Source organism: Acipenser ruthenus, chromosome 3, assembly GCF_902713425.1.
Source record: "Acipenser ruthenus chromosome 3, fAciRut3.2 maternal haplotype, whole genome shotgun sequence".
Classification (NCBI taxonomy): Eukaryota; Metazoa; Chordata; class Actinopteri; order Acipenseriformes; family Acipenseridae; genus Acipenser; species Acipenser ruthenus.
This window is the reverse complement of record NC_081191.1, coordinates 50,045,316-50,061,807: the sequence shown is the minus strand read 5'-3', so window position 1 is coordinate 50,061,807 and position 16,492 is coordinate 50,045,316. Positions and strand designations below refer to the sequence as shown.

Below are 16,492 nucleotides of genomic sequence, written 5' to 3'. Positions count from 1 at the left end.
GAGTCTCAAGGTCTCTGGGATCTGTCAACGACCTCCGGGTAACTGAGCTTATTATCGCTGACCATAATTAAATACCAGTCCCCATATTTCACTTAAGGCCGGAGTGTTCCAATTCACTAAAAAGTCCATCCCTGCTAGTGCCATCATTGACTGCTTCAAGGTTCCATAAAAAAAATAAAAAGATAGCAATAGGTTGAATCACTCCAGTTCATAACAATCATTTTCTTTCAATGGACACTTGAAACAACCAATGATAGCAGGGATCTCGATGTAGCTGTCCATTCAGAGAAGAGGGATATAGTTACAGGGAGTGGTTTTTTGGAAGCTCACGGACTATTCGCTTCCAAAACTGAGCGGGGGTGAGAGGAGGGATCAGTTTGAGAGCCATTACATTTAAAACGGGAGTTTAAACAAAATAATAATAAATACGGAAAATAATATTTTTTTTCCCCTCAGTTATATCCTTCTAGAAATACTATTGTGCTGTCAAGCACAAACTATGAGAAACTATTGGTTGATGGTTGCTAACGAATTAAAAAAAAAAATAAATAAATAATAAAAAAAAAATAACAGGTCTACTGGCGCCAGAATTTAACCATTTGCGGTTCTATGTCGGACCAGGTCTGACATTACAATTTTCCCTTTCCAGTCCGATGTCGGACCCTGTAAAACACAGGTGTCTAGCACATCTGAGCAATACACATAGCCCTGGCACCACAGAGATAACACGGCCATAAAACAAACAAGATAGCTGCTTCTGCATCCACCGCTCAAAGAATATCACTGACATTTCCAGAGCTTTTTGAGATGTTATAGTAATAAAATAATGACTTGGATCGCATTGAGGAGTTTGGTGATAAAACAAGTGATCAGGAGATGATTTATCGGTATGCACGACTATGAAGAGGTATGTGAAAAATACAGCGAACAAGGGGTGGGGTGGGGCTGGAGATGCAGTACTGAGTGTCCTGTTGATATGCAGTGCCTTTTAAAACTGTTTTACTATGAAAAAAAACTTTTAAACCGCACGTCTAAAATAAACTGCGCATGTGAAATTAAATTGGACCCGACGCGCCTGAGACCCGCTGAATAAATGGACCGCAAAGGGTTAATGTCATGCTATATGAGGTACGCTGGAACTAAAATCTAGGTCCAAATTTGCACCCCTGATCCTTGACATCCCAATTGTTTGAACTGTCAGAGGAGGTGTTGGAGCTAGACAGTGAATTGGATGATGACCCCTAATTTTGCAGAGCACCAAACCATTTCTACTGGTACTCACAAGAGAACCTAATGATAAGTTATGTCAACCCGTTTATAAGGCTTCACGTAGCAGAACGTATACCAGGACCTGGAGGTATGTTCTGTATTTAATATGCTATGTTACTTAATGTAAACGTTTATTTATATTTTATAGTCATCCAATGAAGACCTAATTTATTGATTCATAATTATCTGTACATTATTAAGTTACATTTAATTGTTGTTTGGAAATTATGCATAAGTTAGGCATTATGCATACTGTACTTGTATTACACTTTGTTAATAAAAATGGCTACTTCTTGAAGCATTGTCAAATAGTACCGTGATTGTTATTTTTTTACAAATTGCTTCAACTTTGGTATTATGTAAGCATTATTTTCAGCCAGTGGCACGTTGATGTAAAATATAGTATTTTAATTGTTTAGTAAATTCCGTGTTTATTTGATTATTCAAATATATGGAAATGCCTTTCCCTACAGTGCAGTGCGGTGACATTTCATCAAATTATTTGAAAAACCTAAAATTTTGCAGGTCATCAGCAAATACTTTTATCATTAAATCGTATCTTCTTCTGACCAAGCACCATTAAATATAAATACACTGCCGTGAAAAAGTATTTGCCCCCTGTCTGATTTTCTGCATATTTGCACATTTTTCACATTGTATTTTGTCAGATTTTTTTGTGGATTGTAGTAGTATATAGAGGGAGTCTGAGAAAAAAAATGACACCAAAGTTTGGTGCTTCTTTCATTTGTTTGGTGTGCAAGGTAATCAAACATGCAATCTTCAGGTGTGAAAAAGTTATCCCCCCCAGTTAACTCAACCCAATTAAAGGGATAATTAGGGTCAGCTGTTTGAGTACTTTGGTTAACAACCAGGCATGTTTTGGGCCAGCCCTGCCCAATATAAATCTGACTAACTTTGGCCCTTACCATCAGATTGAAGTTGTCAGCACACAGGTTCTAGAGGCACATCATGCCACGAACAAAAGAAATTCCTGAAGACCTCCGGAAAAAAGTTGTTGATGCCTATCAGTCTGGAAAGGGTTACAAAGCCATTTCTAAGGCTCTGGGGCTCCACCGAACCACAGTCAAAGCCATATTGTCCAAATGGAGAAAATTTGGGACAGTACTGAATCTTCCCAGGAGTGGCCGTCCTGCCAAAATCTCTCCAAGAGCAAGGCGTAAAATCGTCCAGGAAGTCACAAAGAACCCTAGAACAACATCCAGGGATCTGCAGGCCTCTCTAGCCTTGGCTAAGGTCAGTGTTCATGACTCCACCATCAGAAAGACACTGGGCAAAAATGGGATTCATGGCAGAGTAGCAAGGCGGAAACCATTGCTCACTAAGTAGAACATGAATGCTCATCTCAAGTTTGCCAAAAAGCACCTGGATGATCCTCAAGAGTTCTGGAACAATGTTCTATGGACAGATGAGTCAAAAGTGGAACTTTTTGGCAGACGTGGGCCCCGTTACGTCTGGCGAAAACCAAAACACTGCATTGCACATTAAGAACCTCATACCAACGGTCAAGCATGGTGGTGGTAGTGGCATGGTTTGGGGATGCTTTGCTGCATCAGGACCTGGATGCCTTGCATTGAAGGAACCATGAATTCTGCTCTGTATCAGAGAATTCTACAGGAGAATGTCAGGCCATCTGTCCGTGAGCTGAAGCTGAAGCGCAGATAGGTCATGCAGCAAGACAATGATCCGAAACACACAAGCAAGTCTACATCAGAATGGTTGAACAAGAAATTGAAAAGTTTTGGAATGGCTTAGTCAAAGTGCAGACCTAAACCCCATTGAGATGTTGTGGCAGGACCTGAAAACGAGCAGTTCATGCTCGAAAACCCACAAATGTCACTGAGTTGAAGCAGTTCTGCATGGAGGAGTGGGCCAAAATTCCTCCACGACGCTGTGAGAGACTAATCAGTAACTACAGGAAGCGTTTGGTTGCAGTTATTGCTGCTAAAGGTGGCGTAACCAGTTATTGAGTCTAAGGGGGCGATTACTTTTTCACACGGGGGCATTGGGTGTTGCATAACTTTAATAAATAAATGAAATATGTATCACATTTTTGTGTTATTTGTTCACTCAGGGTCCCTTTTATCTAATAGTAGGTTTTGGTTGAAGATCTGATAACATTCAGTGTCAAAAATATGCAAAAATGCAGAAAATCAGACGGTGCAAATACTTTTCCACGGCACCGTACATAGGTTTAGACACCTACACAGGGGTGTAGTGCTGGGGGGTCGCGGGGGAGCACCGCTTCCGTACTTCACGTGTAGAATATTGAACTGTTTTGCTCCTATTAATATATGGAGATATACATGTGTATAACCCATACAAAGAAGCAAAGAATACAATCAGCGTAAGAAACCCTTGAGATAAATAAAAAAGTTTGAATATAGTGTGCCTGGTCTGGAACAACAGGTGTGAGTAAATGTAGAGAGGTGAAGGGAACCTGTATTAACGCTGTGCTAAGGTGTCAGCGTTTTACAATTAGATGTAATAATTGGAACAGTTCTTATTTTTAGACCCATATATAAGAAATCATGTAGATAAAATAAATTTCATATATTTAAATTTCAAAGATAAAGCTCAATCGCAACAAGCAAATAAAGGGTACCTGTGGCCTTGCACATTTTGCAAACGTATGCACTTCTGTTTCAAAACCTCATTCACTCTTAAGCGGCTGTAATAGGGCAGTGAGACAAGCCGATTCTGGACCAGACCATTCAATATACAAGAGTGGGGGAGTGTTACGCATAGGATAGTATTTGTATTTATTTGCTAGTTGCATTACAACAATACCTCAATACCTGATTGTCTGAATTTGTAATCAATTGGTACACCTGTTAGCCCTTTCAAATACCGTAACTGCGGTTCTGTGGTCGAGTGTATCGGGAAACAGGGACTGCAGGCGGGGTGGTAGGGTTGAGACGCGGTGGGGGTGGTGGGGAGTGTAGATAATAGCGACCCCTTGCTTCTAAATGTAGCACTACACCACTGCACCTATAGATATGCATATTATATTGAGTAAATACATGCCCTGTCATGCAGCTCTAACGCCATGAAGTAGGTCACAGCGATCTTGCTTCACAATGTGTGGAATGTGTTCCTGTAACACGTCAATACAACGTTAAAAAAAAAAAAAAGGTTCCCCATGAAGTATGAATGTAACAATTACAAATGGGTATTTACCGCCTAAAGACCCAAAACCTGAATAGATATATCAAACTGCACGCAATGCTGGTGATGCAGTCATGCCTGCCACTGAGGGCATACAAGGACTGCCCACACAGATCACAACATTCATTTTTCCTTTCAGGAGGGCTGAACCTGACGGGAGAGCCACAGACAGATGCATGCTTGTTGCTTTTATCTGTGTATATTACTTGCTATTTGTGTATTACACGAATTAATGCGATAATTATTGACGTTGTATTAGTTTACTAATTACATGTCATTTTGCAAGCAGCCTGTTTGTTACGTCCCGCAACAGCCTTGTGCCCTGCGTGAAGCCTTTGGCTCCCGTAGCCCCTTCCCAAACAACTTGTCGGCTGTCTTGTGCTCTCCTCAGACTGCTTAGCTCCAGCTGGAGTTAATTAAAAGTTTTGTTTTTGTAAACAATATTATTTTCTGAACTGTAATTATTTTATTACAGTTTTCTGTGAGAATTTGTCTCGTGTTTTTCTGTCTTTTTACAGAAACACAAGCACAGCAGCTGGACTCAGCAGCTCTGCAATTGACCAAGATATGTACTTCGGCTGAGATTGTCTCTCCCACATTATCTCACTGCTGTCTTGGTGACTGCTTGCAGCACCATTACGAAGGCTGTTAGGGCTCTAACAAGCAGGCATCCCTCAGTCTCGTATTCTTATTGAATGTGTAGTTTTGCCAGAAGCTTATACAGGTGGGCATCCCTGTATACCGCTTGCTGCGATAACGCAAACCTAGTAGACCTGTAGGTCACCGACCCAGATGTGCAAATCACCAAACCAACAGGATTACCGTCCCGGTACCGCTCTGGTTTACATACTGTACCGAGGGTACCATACCGTACTGACCCGGCGCTATGGCACCGTACTGGTACCGAACCGACCAGTGCCGTTCCGGTTCAAAACTCGGTACCATACCAACCTGGTGCTAAGGCATCATACCAGTACCACACAGACCGTTCCAGTTCCAAACTCGGTACCGCACCGTACGAATCCGGCACTAAGGCACTGAACCGGTACTGAACTGAACCAGCATCACCCAGTTCCATCCCGGTACCATACCGACTCAGTGCAAAGTCACCGAACCGGTTCCCAACTGTGGTACCATGCTTGGTGCGGTACCATGCTTGGTCCAGTACCAGAGGACTTGGTTCGGGTCTTGACCTGCCCTGTTACATTACTGTACAGCAGTGTTGCTGCTTGAGTAGACTGAGGTAAGAACATAAGAAAGTTTACAAACGAGAGGTGGCCATTCAGCCCATCTTGCTCGTTTGGTTGTTAGTAGCTTATTGATCCCAGAATCTCATCAAGCAGCTTCTTGAAGGATCCCAGGGTGTCAGCTTCAACAACATTACTGGGGAGTTGCTTCCAAACCCTCAATTCTCTGTGTAAAAAAGTGCCTCCTATTTTCTGTTCTGACTCCTAGGTCTTTCATAGATTCCTTCTTCAATTTCAGTATCTCCCATATGATATTTATAATGCACATATTTATTGCCTGCGTGCAGCACTTTTCTCTATTTAATGTCATTTGCCATGTGTCTGCCCAGTTCTGAATGCTGTCAAGATCATTTTGAATGACCTTTGCTGCTGCAACAGTGTTTGCCACTCCTCACATTTTTGTGTCTTTTATGCACGACTTTGTCAAAAGCTTTCTGGAAATCTAAACAAACCATGTCGTATGCTTTGCAATTATCTATTGTCTATGTTGCATCCTCAAAAAAATCAAGCAGGTTAGTTAGACACAATCTTCCTTTCCTTAAACCATGCTGACTATCTCCCAGGATATTGTTACCATATAGGTAATTTTCCATTTTGGATCTTGTTATAGTTTCCATAAGTTTACATATAATAAAAGTCAGGCTTATTGGTCTGTAGTTACCTGGTTCGGTTTTGTCTACCTTTTTGTGGATCGGTATTACATACAGTACTGTAACACTGTGTTGCTGCTTGCATCATGCCTGGGCTTTATCCCTGTGACTTGTGCAAGGTCAGTCTGCCAGTTAAGGATAAGCATGGCAGGCGTTCTTCCTGCCTGGGGCCGAAGCACGCCAAAGAGGTACTCGCTGACCGCAGTTTGTGAGTTTTGTGCCAGTTTCTGGGCAGCAGTGTGGAGTAGTGGTTAGGGCTCTGGACTCTTGACCGGAGGGTTGTGGGTTCAATCCCCAGTGGGGGACACTGCTGTTGTACCCTTGAGCAAGGTACTTTACCTAGATTGCTCCAGTAAAAACCCAACTGTATAAATGGGTAATTGTATGTAAAACGAATGTGATATCTGTATAATGTGAAATAATGTATAATGTGATATCTTGTAACAACTGTAAGTCGCCCTGGATAAGGGCGTCTGCTAAGAAATAAATAATAATAATAATAGTTTCTCTAAGCGCACGCTGGAGGAGCATGTGTCTCACAGCTCTACAAGAGCTCTCGGTGTCCATTACAGCAGGCCACCGTACTTTCCCCATCACCCTCTATTAAAGAGGTGGCTGCGTCCTCTCCACTTAGCTCTGTGCAAAGGAAGAGCAGGCGACCTGTTCGGAGTAAAAAGTCTTCCATTTCCTGATGTGGATAAAGCACCGCTGTTAGATGCCCCCATTACACCGGGGTATACCTTTGGTCCTGCAGTGGATGAGATGCTACACAGCTCTCGCCATGCACGGGAGTCCACAAAGGAGCTGGTGCGTCTGCTTCCGAAGCGACCACCTCCGGTGCGCAAACCAGCAGCAAACTGGTGCCCAAGGCCCCAGCAGCCTCATAGACCGGCACAGCCGGCAACAACTGCAGCCAGAGGTGGTTTTCATAACCGCTTTAAGAAGTTCTGCCGCCAGGAGCAGAGGCAAAAAAGTTGGGTTATTAATCCTCTAATACCGTCTAACCTGAATAGAAATATCAAAGCTGCCCGCCCCTGAGGACATAAAAGGACTGCCGACACAGACAGAGTCATAATTTTTCCTTCAAGACTTGCTGCAATAATGAATGAGGTTAATGGTTACATTTCTAATTTCAGGGAACCACGGTTATGATAATAACCCAAGGTTCCCTATCAAGTATGAAATGTAACCATTACTGAATGTGTGAGTGTACCAAAAGCGTCGCAAGGCAATATTGCAAAACGACTGGACTGCTACAAAGCTAAGCCAAGTCTGCCTTGTGCGTTACCATTCGGAAGCCCAGTAAAAATTGAGGGAGAACTCACCACTATGTTTATACTGTAAGGGTCGAGCTCGAGGCCATCCTTAACACTCTTGTTCCAAAATCATGGTTTTGTGGATCCACAACATTTATTGCAAATGTCATTGACAGGTGCACCCTGAAATAAATTGCCATACCCCTGTAAGGAATGAGCAGTGAGCTTTAAAGTAAGGGCCAAGTTGGCCAGCTCATAGGCAGTCTTTACTGTGTCTGTGATCCATTTGGACAGCCTCTGCCTAGACAGGGCTTGATCATGGAACTTTGTTCCAGAACAGACAACACATCGTCCAGACTGCCACCAACTTTTTATCCTGTCAACATAGCACGCCAAGGCCTGCACTGGGCAGAGCATATGGAGCTGCAGCTTCCTGTCAGACTGGAAGGAGGTGGAAGAAGCCTCCAAATCTACAGACTGGTTGACATGGAATGCCGAGACAGTGTTCGGCAAAAAAGCAGGATTGGTACAAAGCGTAACCTTTGTCCTGGCTTCTGCAAAAATTAAGCAGGCTTTCGCAATCGAAATTGCTTGCATCTCACCCACCTGCTTAGCGGATGTAATCGCAAGCAAGAAAGCCGCTTCCAAAGATAAATATTTCATCTCAACTGAATGCAAGGGCTCAAATAGAGGCTTCATAAGTGCTTCAAGCACCACATTAAGCCTCCAACGAGGGACAACGTCCTTCACAGGTGGTCGAAGCCACAAAGCTTTCAAAATTTGCCCCGCCAGAAAGCTGAGCTCCTGGGGAGACTTTTTTTGATATGGCTAGCTTAAATAGCTGCCAAATAGACCTTTAATGTAGAAGGGGATTCAACAGGTTCTGGGGTCAAAGCCCTTAGGCAAGCACCACGTCTGAAAACGCCCCACTTGTACCCATACAGGGAATGTGTGGACGCTGCTCTGGCATTCTGCAGGGTGTCAATAACCCATACCCAGAACCGCAGGCTTGATGGGATGGGATGCAACAATGTCGCCCCGAAAGGGAGGGGGACCATGCTTGAACTGCAGTGAGTAACTGATCTGAACATTAGTAAAACACTGTGACAGAAATAATGATTCTTGGTTGTAAATCTCCCTCCAGACCTGTGAGGGGGCTAAGCAACGAGAACAGAGTTCTTTGGACGGGCTGGTCTGACAGTTCTTTCCCAGGGTCGGGAAGTCGGCCAGTCTGGATGAAGGAGAGACTTTGTAGCAAGAACGCATTGACCCGGAAGGGAAACGACGCGGCAGCCGCAGATTGGAGAGGCGGTTGCACTTGTTTACCAAGGGGTTATGTGTGACGGCATAAAAGGGAGCAGAGAATCGCAATCTGTTCCTTCATTTTGGTTTGTGTAAATAAACTGAGAAGGACTGTGAGAGACCCCGTTCCTAATCAGAAAAGTACAGTGAGCGTTTTGTTTGTTTTGGTCTTGTAATTGTCTTGTCTTGCACATTACCAGACAGCTAACACAGTTCCGGATCTGTAGCCTAGGGCCAGCACTAAGCCGGAACGGCACTTCAACAGTCACTAATTAACCTGTATCACCCACCACGAGCACTACTGCACGCACCCAGGACTGGTGACCGTGTATGTATTATTGTGGGTCAGATATTGTGTTTATTAGTTTGGACTACAATCCTGTTATTGTTGTTTCCCTGTGCAGTACACATTGTTGTGTATTGCCGGGGGATTATTGTTTTGGTCACCAGACGTGGAATAAAAAAATAAACACCACTTTTCCAAACTGGATTACAAGGCTCTGTCTGTTTAATTATCGCACTGCATCACTCCTGCACCTGTTCTCACTCAGCCACTTTGCCACAAACACCCAGATGTCTGTGATGCACCGACGCCAATACCATATGGCTCCCTGAGAAGGGGCCCTGGACCTGTGGCAGCAAACCTCTAGGGGCCGCTGCTCACCTTGTAGCTTGGTCTGAGGCTCTTGCCTCCACGCCAGGAGGCAGTCTGGCCGCAGGCGCAGCTGGCTATGCTGATCCCTGAAGCTGCTGGCACAGGGATAAAAACCCAGGCATATGCAATTGCAAGCAATGTACATTACGAATGTACAGTTACTGCCTCAGCTGCTAATGACAGTAACAGAACCATCAACAAGGCCTGCTTGGTAACAGACTGGGATGGGAACATCGCAGTAGCGGGTTGGAACCAAACGGAACGGAGCAAACTTTGTCCCCATCAGGCATGTGTGCCTGTGGAGAAACTGCTGCCCAGAGTGCCTCTATTCCCGGGTGCGTGGCTGTCCCTTGGCATACAGCCATGGGGTGAGGACGCAGCCACCCCTCTATGAGAGGGTGATGGGGAAGAGCACTGTGCAGGAGATGGACGCAGAGTGCTCTGTAGAGCTGCAGGAGAAATGTTTCTCCAATGAACGCTTGGAGAATGTACACAAAACTTGCAGAAATGCGGTTTACCAGTGCCTCCTTTGCGTGCTGCTGCCTCAGGCAGGAAGAGCATCTGCTTGTCCACAGGCAGGCTGACCTTGCATATGTCACAGGGATAAAACCCAGTCATTATGCAAGCCGGGTTTGCTGCTCTTAAGTACCTCTTAAGTGCCTAAGCACTAGTGCAATGGTACGGAGCACGGTACAGTGCAAGGTACAACGATATGGTGCAAGGTACAACGGTACAGTGCGTGGTGCAGAGCATGGTACACTACCGTTACGGTAACCTCATTCACTAACAACGGTGGTAAATCCGTGACCTACAGTTACCGAAGAAGCAAAATATAGGGATGTCTACCTATATAAACTTCTGGCTTAACGCAACACAGCACTAACACTGGAGGAAGCCTGCTGTCACCGACAGTCTTCACAATGGTGCTGCAAGAGAAACCAGAGTAGTAACGAGACACTACAGTAGCCGAATTAAGGTGTTAAATCCCAGTGAAAGGGCAGCGGAGCACAAGGCAGCTGAGTGCACAATACATGAAGTAATTACTATAACAAGTAATTTAATTGCATTAATAATGTAATACACAAGCGAAAAAGTTGGGCAGTGTCACCAGAATGGCAGGGGGGCATGGAACCTTCCTTGGCAGGGTCTCCATATAAATCTTTTGGAGCTGCAGGCAGTTGATCTGGCCTTGCAGAATTTTTTGCAGGAGGTTCAAGGGGGACATGTGTTTGTCTGTACGGACAACACTACCATGGTGCCTTATATAAACCACCAGGGCGGCCTCAGGTCTCCCAGTCTCCATAGCATAGCCTGCAAGCTTTTGCTCTGGACGCACAAGAACCTCCTCTCACTGCGGGTAGTACACCTGCCCTGGGTGATAAACTGCGCGGCGGACCCACTCTCAAGCGAAGTTCCTTTGGAACTAGAGCATTAAGGGTGGCTTTAGGGGCGACCTTTACAACAGACAGAGGTGAGTTTCTCCCTAAATTTTTTAGCCCTAGCTACTGGTTACTGGGGTTCCTAATGGTAACACATAAGGTTGCCTTTGGCTTAGCCTTGTAGCATTCCAGTCGTTCTGCGATATATTGCCTTGCGACGGCTTGGGTATACTTACTCATTAGGTTACATTTCATACTTGATAGGGAACATTAGGTTATTATTATAACCCTGGTTTCCCTGAAAATAGAAACATAAACATTAACCTTTAAGGTCACTGTGTCCTTGATTGCAGCATGACTGCGTCACAGGCACTGCATGCAGATTATATATATCCATTTCAGGTTTTGAGGAGGTAAATACCCATGCGGTAATGGTTACATTTCTATTTCAGGGAACCAGGGTTATGATAATAACCTAACATTTGTAATATCCTTAAATTATTGCATTTCTATTTGCCTACAAAAGGCAAGTAAACCTAAATATAAATAACACACTTCTGAATCAGATGGGGGAAAAATAAAAATGCCATAAAGATCAAGCAGGTAACATGTGTTTCAGACAGCTGTGCCATGTTAATTTTACTCACCTCTTTCACTGTCTTTTTAATGTAGTCTTTCCTGTCAGTCAGGTCATGATCAGGGTAGTTTTCATATACCTAAAATAATAAGTGAGAAGGAATTCATAATTGACCCCATAATGGATTTATAAGAAAATTAGAAATGGTTGTCTTTGAGGTCAAATAAATAAAACCCCAGGCGACTAACCATCTATTGGTTTTTGAACATGAAGTAAAATAACCCAGCGATTAAAGCAATGTGATAATTAAATAGTTAATGTTAACTGGACACTGGTATTGGTAACTTCAATGACAATCTTGGAGCAAGACTTTTAATGAATAAATCCTAAATCAGAAGATTTGGTGATGGCACTCGCATTACAAAGAGACTTTGTGAGTTCTGGAAACATCTCTGCACACTTCAATTGTTCATCTAATGAATAGCTTTGAGTTTCTCAGATGAGAAACTGAAGACCAATGATTAAGGTACAAGAAGAAAACACAGTTACTGTGTTGATTTCACTTCAAGGATTGTTGGAAACCATTTGCCTGTAAAGGAAGATGAGGTTCTACAGTACAGTTTCTGTAAAAGACTTTGATATTTTGTTTTTTCATCTCTCATTTGTCATTTTTGCGCCAAATAAAAACACATACAAGACTATTTTTAGTCTAGGTCATATTTGGGTTTTATATACCTTAACATATACTGGCGTCTGAGCTTGTATATTTGTGATTGAAATAGTAGGCAGGCAATCACACCTTAATTGGGAAAAGTCAACTATGTTTTTAGCAATTGTTCCTACACACCCCTATCACTCAGATATATCATATGCACATTACTTCCATCATATTACTTCCACAGTGTTCAATTTTCTTTTACAATACCTACATGGTACATTTTTATTGTACAAACTTGGCCTAGTCAATCATAGAATACAGTTGAGTACCAAGTATGACACCTAAGAATGCAAAACTTACTTTCTTGCATATCTGTTTCATTGTGACTTCCTCCAGGTTTGCATTTTCTAGCAGCTTTTTTAGTGTGTCTCTCAAGTTGTTATCAGTTGGTGGCTTCTTCAACATTTTTATCAACGGTTCATCATCTGAATCATTTTCTGAAGTGTACACATGTAAAAAGATATAGACCAATTAATTTTAGAGGCACAACCTGTTTGCAGCAACACTTCCTTTATTTGAGATCCAACTTAAATGAACAGTTACATTACCTTGTTTTGCAGTGCTCTGTTCTCTCTTTGTACTGTCCTGACTGCTATCTGCCTTCTTCACATTCGCTAGCTTGGTGCTCTGTGTTTTTCCTTTGGCTACAGATATTTCTGTTTTTACTACCTTTTTGGGAGGCTGCCAACAGAAGATACATCATTAAAAAAGGAACTGATAACAAACATGTTGATATATCAATTACAAAAATAATAAAGGTCTGGGCGTGCTACCTTGAACAGAAATTATGTTTCAGTACTTGTTTCTAAAATCCTCCAAGCACTACAATTCAGGAAATGTTAACTGGAGTTGGGGAGGAAGGACACATAGCTTCTTTAAACCTCAATGTTAAATATGTAAACAACAAATATCAGGTACAGTAAAACTGATTTGGCTTCTGGTGTGCATCGAAAACTATAAAAGACATTTGATAAAAGGTAATACTGTGAAGTCAAATATTTTGAGCCTTTTATTGTGTGTGTTTTTTTTATGAAAAAAAAGCTGCAAACATTTTTGGCACAGAATCAAACTACACGAACAATACATACTTTGTAATTGCAATAGGTTACCAACATTTCTGGAGCAAAATAGGTTTTATGGGTATTATTGGCCAAATATTTATGGCTTTACAGTAATCATGCACAGTAGGACTTCAATTATCATTGAAAAAACATGTATTCATCACTGTGATGAAACCTTTAATTGAGGCTTTTACCTTTAAGAGAACAAGACTTGAGCCCAAATCAAAACACTGTACAGTTATATGTATTTAGTATTTATTCCAAAACTAAACACACAGTTAATGCTCTGAACTATTATGAAACAAATGAAAGCACTGCAGTTTATGATGTCATAAGATCTTGATCTTTCTGGAAATATGCAGCACAAGTAGCTGGCTTTGTGGCAGCGTGAAGTTTTTTTGTTTGTGTTTCGACGGTACAAGTTTCGTCAACATGCCACTGGCAAAAAATAATGCTTACGTAATAACAAATAGTAATATTTTAAAAAACAACAACAAATAATTAAATTTGACATTGTTCTAATAAGTAGCTCTTAATAGCAAGCATAATAAACGCAGTATGCATAAAGCCTGATTTTGCATTATTTCCAAACAGAAATTAAAAGCAACAAAAACACAGAGATTACAGTGAATAAATACATTCTCTTCCTTGGACAGCTATAATATACAAATACCTTTTTACATTAAGGAAAAAGTTTAAAAAGTACAACACCTTTTTTATTGTTTTTAGTGCTGATAGTCAATGTCTCTTTAGCAATCATTTCAACCATTAGGTTTGTTATTCACCCCTTGGTGGAGTGCACTTGGTGGAACGAGCTGTAATGGTTTGTTGTGATTTACCAGTACTTCTGCTGCTTGTGCAAGACATACTCTCAGTCTAGCAGGGAACCGCATAAGGCTTGCAGCTGGGCCTCTCTCTGCAGGTAGATGGATACATCATGCTTGTATCATAGGTGGTGATCATTGTCTACTTTGGTAAAATGTCCCCAAACAAAACTCTTATTTTTTCAAATCAGACTGGAATTTTTGAGGTTACATAGCTGCAATCTCATTCATTGTCCCTTTGGTATCGGTTTAAATAATTATACCATGAACGGCGACAATAATGTATTGCATGATCTCTTTTTCTTGAAAAATACCTAATTATGTAGTCTTGTATTATTTAAATGAACAATTAAACAGTTTGAATTACGTGCAATGATGCATTAATTTCCAACTACCTCCGTTACCCATAGCTACAGTACTGGTAATCACCTTCACTTGTTTTTATACGTCAGGAGCTCAAGAAATCTAGAGCCATAGAAAGTAATAATATATATATTTTTTTACAGTAATAAGTTGTGCTGCAGCAGCAGGCTTAGCATGGCAAATGGGTCTCTTCAGGTAATTTTTTTTTTTTTTTAGGCGTTTCCAATTATTTTTACCCCCATTTGCTCCCAATTTGGAATGCCCAATCGCTTTTCTCCTCACCACAGCAATTCCCCCACATGGCTCAGGAGACCTGAAGGTTCAGTGGGCATCCTCCGATCCCTTGACCAAGCCAGTTTCCTTTTTCACTCAGGCACCTGTGAGCGGATGTCAGCAAGCTACCGACCTCTGGAGGACAAAGGTCAGATCTCTAGGTGTCTGCTCATAGTTCACTTGGCACCTGGCCAGCAAGGTTCGCTGTAAAGAGCGATGACGGGAGTGCCAGAGGCAAAGTGACGCTCCCTTTGGAGCCCCCAGCGAATACCAGCCTTCTTCGCACAGCCAGGATGCAAACCTGCACTGTATGACCTATTAACAATTTTCTAATCGATTATTTGAATAAACGATTAAATTTGCCCATCCCCACTAAATATTAAATACATTATTTCTTTCTATGGCTCTAAATTTCTCAAGCTCCTGACAGTTGTTAAAAGTGCAGTGATACCAATACTGAAGTTATGGGTAACTGAGGTTGTTGACTGTCATATGTCATGGCTTCCAAGTGTGGACGTGTCTCTCGACGATGAAGTTCAGGTTCTCGAGGCCCTATGTGAACCGTGCGAGTAGCAGAAAAGTTTGATGTCTTACAAATATATGTGTGTACAGGCAAAACTAGTATTCAAGTTTGCAGCTCTCCTCACCTCATCCTCCTCTGATGAGAGATCTTTGCCTTCCTCTTCTTCACTGCTCGACTCCAGGACTAAGGCAGACATGCTGGCTTTTGGCTTGGACTTCTTTTTGGCCGACCCAGCACTGCTACATTCCTTCTTCCCACCTTTCTGAGGTTTCCTTTTAGGCTGTGGTGATGTCTATTAACAGTTAATTTTGCAATACATGTTAAGTGGCCGGCTGCTTAACCCTTTGAGTAGTACGAACGTACCAGTACGTTCACTGCTCTCTGGTCCCCAGGGAGTACAAACGTACCGGTACGTTCTGCAACTTTAAACTTGAATTACTGAGCCTACAAAACCCCCGATTACATAATATTGTAACAGTAGGTTTTTGTAACAGCTTTAATTGGTCTCTTGCGCCCTCTGCCAGATATTGACTGAATTACATATAATAAACCCAGTCACAAAAATGTCAACAGTGTTTGCAAACCGGCGAAAATTGCTCAGTGAGAAAGGTGTATTAGTCATAATACTGAATTCAGATTCCCATTTAAATTCAAATACATACAATTCTTTCACTGAATTGGATGTCAGCGAGTGTGTCAGTGAAGACATAAGTGAAGAATATTTACCATCAACATCAAGTGACAACGAAGAGGCTGCGCAAGCTCAGTGCGTTGCTCCATGCTTCAAGGAGTATCGTACGCTAAAAGCACTAGACACTCACACTGCCTCCGCCCTCACAACCCGTTTACCGGACTGATTTATTCATGTCTCTCTCGCCCTTTTGTTAGGACGTTGTTGTGGTTGTTCCACCCCGTTGTTTATTGCCTACATGTTATTTTTTAGTCAAAACCTTTCCCTATGACTAAATAAATATATATTTGTTTTATTTATTTACTGTAAAAATGATTTATCTGTATTTCGTCAGTATTCATTACATACATACAAACATATAGCTTATCACTACTCAAAGGATTCATATATATAACTTCACTATAACAAACCCCCATGGGACCTGGAGAAATGTTCGTTATATCAGGGTGTTCACTGTAATAGGGTTTGGTATTTTTCTGTATCCGAATAATGACAAAACAGCAAATTTGAATTGATCA

At 42.0% G+C, this 16,492-nt stretch overlaps 1 protein-coding gene across 2 annotated transcripts in view; it reads right to left on the bottom strand.

Moving 5' to 3' along the window:
- Positions 1–16,492, bottom strand: part of LOC117435399 (protein DEK-like) — a 95,463-nt gene that overhangs the window by 6,078 nt on the left and 72,893 nt on the right. Inside the window, exons 8-11 of one of the 2 annotated variants that reach the window (XM_059013412.1) lie at positions 15,408–15,563; positions 12,788–12,920; positions 12,540–12,676; positions 11,592–11,660 (exon numbers count right to left, since the gene is read on the bottom strand). In XM_059013412.1, coding sequence (XP_058869395.1) covers positions 11,592–11,660; positions 12,540–12,676; positions 12,788–12,920; positions 15,408–15,563 — 495 coding nt within the window. Of the gene's footprint in view, positions 1–11,591; positions 11,661–12,539; positions 12,677–12,787; positions 12,921–15,407; positions 15,576–16,492 lie in introns of both variants that reach the window. The other variant, XM_034058517.3, reaches the window with a different exon arrangement.